Source organism: Notothenia coriiceps, unplaced genomic scaffold (genome assembly GCF_000735185.1).
Source record: "Notothenia coriiceps isolate Sejong01 unplaced genomic scaffold, NC01 NC01_scaffold00037250, whole genome shotgun sequence".
NCBI classification, from domain to species: Eukaryota; Metazoa; Chordata; class Actinopteri; order Perciformes; family Nototheniidae; genus Notothenia; species Notothenia coriiceps.
In genome coordinates, this window is record NW_011369951.1 from 16,712,002 (window position 1) to 16,717,592 (window position 5,591).

The 5,591-nt window shown below is 39.4% G+C and overlaps 1 protein-coding gene across 1 annotated transcript in view; it reads right to left on the bottom strand.

Annotated features, from left to right (window-relative positions):
• The window catches only part of LOC104967125 (leukotriene B4 receptor 1-like), a 7,357-nt gene extending 2,399 nt beyond the window's left edge, over nucleotides 1–4,958 (bottom strand). Inside the window, exons 1-2 of the mRNA XM_010796537.1 lie at nucleotides 4,796–4,958; nucleotides 1,550–2,110 (exon numbers count right to left, since the gene is read on the bottom strand). Coding sequence (XP_010794839.1) covers nucleotides 1,550–2,101 — 552 coding nt within the window. The 5' untranslated portion in view covers nucleotides 2,102–2,110; nucleotides 4,796–4,958. The remainder of the gene's footprint in view (nucleotides 1–1,549; nucleotides 2,111–4,795) is intronic.
• Between the last annotated feature and the right edge of the window lie 633 nt (nucleotides 4,959–5,591).

A 5,591-nucleotide genomic window follows, 5' to 3' on the forward strand; every position in this document is an offset into this window, starting at 1 on the left:
CACTATAGATCAAGATATTACTGGACGGATTACAGATCTTAACAGCAACTTGTCCACGTCTGTAGCAACACATAAAGCGGTAAAAAACTACTCACAGTCACGTATATAGGTCATAGTTAACTGGATTACCCTATGACCCTCTTCTTCGCGTGTATCTGTTTGGTTGCGTGGTGGTTCGCTTTTACGGTACATAGTAGCATACAGAACCCAACGAGACTGCCTACAATGTCAATTAGTCGTTTTGCTGTGCGTCTTTTCTGACCGAGTATCTTATTACATGTCACTGTCCAATGTAAAGATCTATTAATTCATGATAAATATGAATCCTACATGCATTATAAATATGTGAAATTCACAATCTATATCAGCGAAGCATAGGTGTTCTTTTTCATGTTCTGCTAACGATCGATTAGTCTTACATCAACTTATAACTATTACGGCTCCATTGTTGTCAGCTACAATGGCTAAACCAGCTTAAGATCGTAAAGTAACACTTTATACATACATATATACATTTTAGTTTATGATTCAGCCTTGGGTAAGACTTTTATAGTCTATGGCTATGACGCCCATAATGCTAAACGGGAGCAAATGTTAATAGGGGACCCAATTATCCCAGTGGTGGCCGCCGGAGCTAACGGAGCAGCAGGGGGCTAGCTCCAGCCGGCGTCCCGGAGCTAGCCCACAGCGGCTCCGTTAGGTCCGGGCGATGGAGTCCGTCGTTATAACTGGAGATCAAGGAATGCAGCGAAACGCAGACTTGGTTCGCCTGCTGTAGTATTAGCTAAATAAATTATGTTGAACAAGGCTTATTAAGCTGAACATCGCCACAATTGTTCTGCTATGTATCGGTACTTCTTTTCTTAACGTGTGAATGACAAGCATTAAGAATAACAAAATATAGCTAGTTCTCTTGCAGATTGTCTCATTTGATTATGAATGCAACATCTATATAGGGGAACTACACTGTTAGCAGTAACTTGGTATGCATGTATTTCATGTTAGCTTAGCTTCTTAGCCTGAGCTAGCTCTGTTTACTTCCAGTTCGGAGGCAGCAGGTCCCGCCTCGGCTCCGCCTCTTTGCCCTTATTTGGAGCAGGCGGGATTAGACTCTGACGTCACTGTCGAGCCGTTAGTGGCCGACTCCGCCTACTAAGGGCTTCTCGGCAACTCTGCAGAATCCTATGGGTGACGTCACGGACACTACGTCCATTTATATATACAGTCTAGGATTACAACCAATGCAATCCATCTCATCACTCACTTTTGCTTTCCACATAACCTTTTTGAACTGCTAGCAACCAAAGCCGGTTCATAGGTGATTTGTCAATAAGGCCGTTCGTACAAACCAGAAGGCTTCCGACAGGCCCTTATGCCCACAGATGAGTTTATAGAGATTAAGTGGTAATGACTCTTACTCAGTTGACTCATTTTCAAGTACTATAGAAAACCTATAACTTGTATTCTTATTCAACTAAAAGATTTAGAGGATTACGCAGCCTTGGTAGGGAGATTGTTCTTATTATGGATAGTGGGAAAATTCACTCACATCTCTGTTGTCATCATGAACCGGTTCGCACACGGAGGAGTTATTCTGAATCCTCACTTTTCTGAAGATCATTGCAGGAACAGATGCCAACATCACCAGCACCCACACCACGGCCAGCACCCATATTACAGTCTTCCGGCCGGTGATCAGAGTGACGCGTCGCGGCCACAGCACTGCAACCAGCCTGTAGATGCTCATTAGCATGATAAGCTGGATGGATGCGTACATGTTGACCAGACACAGGTAGAAGAGGAGCTTACACATCACATTCCCAAACACCCAAGTCTTCATAATTAGGTAGGTGACGAAGAATGGAGTGAGGGCCATCAGAGAGCCGTCGGCGATAGCTAGGTTGAGGATGAGGAGGGTGGTGACGGAGTGCTTTCGGGCACGTGCCAGGACGCTCCAGATTATGAAGAGGTTTCCAGGGAAGCCCAAGAGAAAGACTAGGCTCAGGATTAGGGCGCCCACCGTGGTGCCAGCGCCGGTATCCACGATGGGTGAGGAAGGTGTGGTGATGTTAAGGATGGGAGGAACGGTAATCTGTGCCATTTTTGGGATCTGCCAAAGAGAGAATCATGGTAAATGCTTTTAATGTTTAACATTTAGTAATTCATTTAAAGTGAAAATGAAGGATATATAACATTATTGGATAGAACCTTTTACTGAGTTAGGGTCATATCACTTTTAGCAAACACCCTCACAAAGCAAATGAAAGCAGTCATTACATTGAATCAATATAAGACAATGTTTCTAGGGCCATTTCTTAAACAAGTGACTATAATATGAATGCATTTTTGTACCGAAAAACAGGCAGAAGAAATGCCAAAGTGACTTTAATACATTTCATTACTCAAATGAACGGACTTTTTAAGAGCCTCACCTCTGAATCCTTCCCAATGTTTAATAAGACGTCAGTTTGACAATACAGTGTATGAGTAGTTATTTCTGCAGGAAAGCGTAGGAGTCTAACAGGTTTTAACTGTGAATCTTAATTCCTGAACAACGAGACCAGACATGAGTAAAGAGCAACAGTCACTGTGTCGGATTCCGTATTGGAGTAATAATTCATACATACATAACAATTATAACAATTTAACCTGGAATAACATCCCATGAAGAAATGACTAAAATCAACACTTAATTGATAGTACTAACACGCACTTTTTTTGTATCCAAGGCCTGATATAACTTATTATTTTGATCCAATGAGCTTTGTTTTTGTTGTTAAAGACTAATAAAAACACATCAATGACTTGCACTGTTGCACTGGATTTAATGTTACCTGTTACCTAGATCGTTTAGAGATAATCCCATAAACACGTCCTCCCACTCTATTAACAGACTACAACAGAAAACATATATTCAACCACAGCAGCAATTGCCCCTGGCTAATGAACATTTTGCTTCTAGTTGGCTCCAATTTCTTTAAACATATAACGCCCTGCTGTTTAAGGAAAGTAACTTTAGAAGTCCAAGTTTGTACAGGGAGATGTTTTAAAAAGATATAACTTTATTATAATGACGTTTAGCCTTGGGGACGTGCACAACAGTCTAACAGGACTAACTGGATGTCACTGGAGTTGTTGTTTCATAGAAAGTGTTTATATATTAATAAAATACTTTCAACCGCCTTATTAAGAGACTTATATTCTTGCAGCACTTTTTAATATATATTCTTTTTATGGAAGCCAATTTGCATGGTGCAGAAATGTGAGGTAGCTCTCAGCAGTAAATACCAAGAGATATTTAAACAGTTCATACAACAGATGGTCTGTATTGATCATGTAGGCTGCTGCCGTGCAACAAGTTGTACTTACCTGTTTCATGTTGCTGGAAAACATTTTCAAAAGTGACATGTCATCACTTGTTCAACATATCTTGAGTATTATTTTAGGAGCACACCCTTTAGGCGCACACTCAAATAATCACACCCTCATCTGCAAAGCAAACCTTTCAATATTTTTTATATATTTAATCTTGACAACCAGACATTTGTTTAGTTTTAGAGACATTTACTTTAAAAAAAAAAAAAACTGCTCCTATAGCCTACATTTCTATCATATGTAAGAGGGCAGGACCTTGAGGACTGTCGCCTTGCTGTAAAAGTTGTGTTTATTTATTTATTTTATTTTAACAATTTGGCCCTTAGCTATGTTTGGGGTTTTATTTGTCTGTTCGGTTGGTATTCAAATGAAAAACAGTCTATTTTAAGTGAGATTCTTGTAAATTCATTAATTGACCACATTTAAAAAGAGTGCAAAATAAAATGCAATAAGATTAATTCACTAATAAATTAGGAAATGTCCAAGTGTTAAAAAGATTCAAAGCAATATCGCATTCATGATAATAATCGTTGTAGCTAGAGACTATATCTTTTTCAAACTAAGACTTAGAAACATATTGACATTGTCAACAGTGAATAATTCAAGATTATTTTTCTTTAAAATAATGTATAGCTGTAATGCTGATGATGTGACAGTGTTCAATTGAAATGTTCTTCTCTACCGCATTAAAGAAATATTGTTTAATAGAAGAATTTCCCCCAACTTTCAAAGGATAAGAGAGACAAAGATTAAACCACATGGCAGTGTTTACAGAAAGCCGGTCAAACCACATTGACAGTCGCATCAAAGCACCAGTAGTGAAACTGCGTAATATTGTGCAATAGCCCTAAAAATGACACACTACACCATCAAGTTGGCGACACTGTCATACTGAATCATCTCGGCCTTTGGTTTCCTTACAATACAAACAATAAAAGTTTGCTTCTTCCCCAATTCTTTACTTTTTATTGTCATTCGTACAAATAGAGCTCCCCTTAGTGACCACATCACAGACTATAAAATCTGACTGACTCAAAAGGTGTGTTTGTGTGCATTGTGTGACTCACGCAAATACCTACTTAAACGTCTGTTCTGCCTACAAAAAAAGACAATTGTACAACACTAGCTACAGGTTTAGTTACACAAATTGCCATGTCGTTCCAATTTGAAGAAATCTCAGCTGTCAGGCGAAACTGGCAATAATGGCAAAGACTATGAAAAACGCCTTTTATAACTTAAAAAATATACAGCAATTTAAAGCAAAACAGAATGCGATTAAACCTTAAGAAAACGTTCTAGTTTCTCCGCCAACATTTGCAGGGACACAGTTGATTGCCGTGATTTGTTGGCAGTTGTGACCACACTGTCGTTGGTGACGGAAACCAAAACATGAATGAGCAGGAAATTGAAACAGACTCACCTCAAGTTATCCACAGTAATTGTCAGGTGAAGAAAGAAGACACTGAGCTCCAAAAGAAGTCTGAATCTTTTGTTAATGTAAATGTTTTCTCCCTTTTCTTTTTACCCTTTCCTCCCCGTGTTTTCCCCCCACCCACTCTCTTACTCTGTGTTTCTCTCTCTGTGATTGATTTGTCATGCTTGCTGTAACATGTAGCGCTGTGTTAGGGGAAGGTGTGTCCCCATTACCTGGCCTGCCTCTGCCCAGGCAGTCTGTCAACATCCTCACATCGACAGAGGAATTTCATCCGTGTGTGTCGAGTTAAAGGGTTACTCTTTTTCTCCCTAATGGCATCTAGCCATGCAGAGCACCGCTTTGAGCACACACAAACTAGAATTGCACCCACATTGTGTCAAAGTGGTAGCAAAACAACCCTACAAAAGTGTGTGGAAACCCAGAGGTAGAGCATGCATTTACCATTTTTTCTTTTACTTGTAAATATATGTTACTTTATACTCTACTGTTTTCTACTCATAAACTAATGACATGTTTTCCAGTTGATGTCGACCAGAAATCTTTTTTGGGGATAGAAATGACCTGCACATGGTCTATTGATCCTCCTTAGCATCGGTCTGTTCTCCTTAGCAACCGGTCTGTTAACCTCTGAAATGTCCAAACTGACCAATCAGAATTGAGTATTAAATTAAGCTCTGTAATAAGATCACATAAGATGATATAAGATGAATCGTGATAGATCTTGTAGGGAAAAGCAGGTTTTGAAAAGCAACAGCTTAAATATTGAAAGGACAAACAAGGC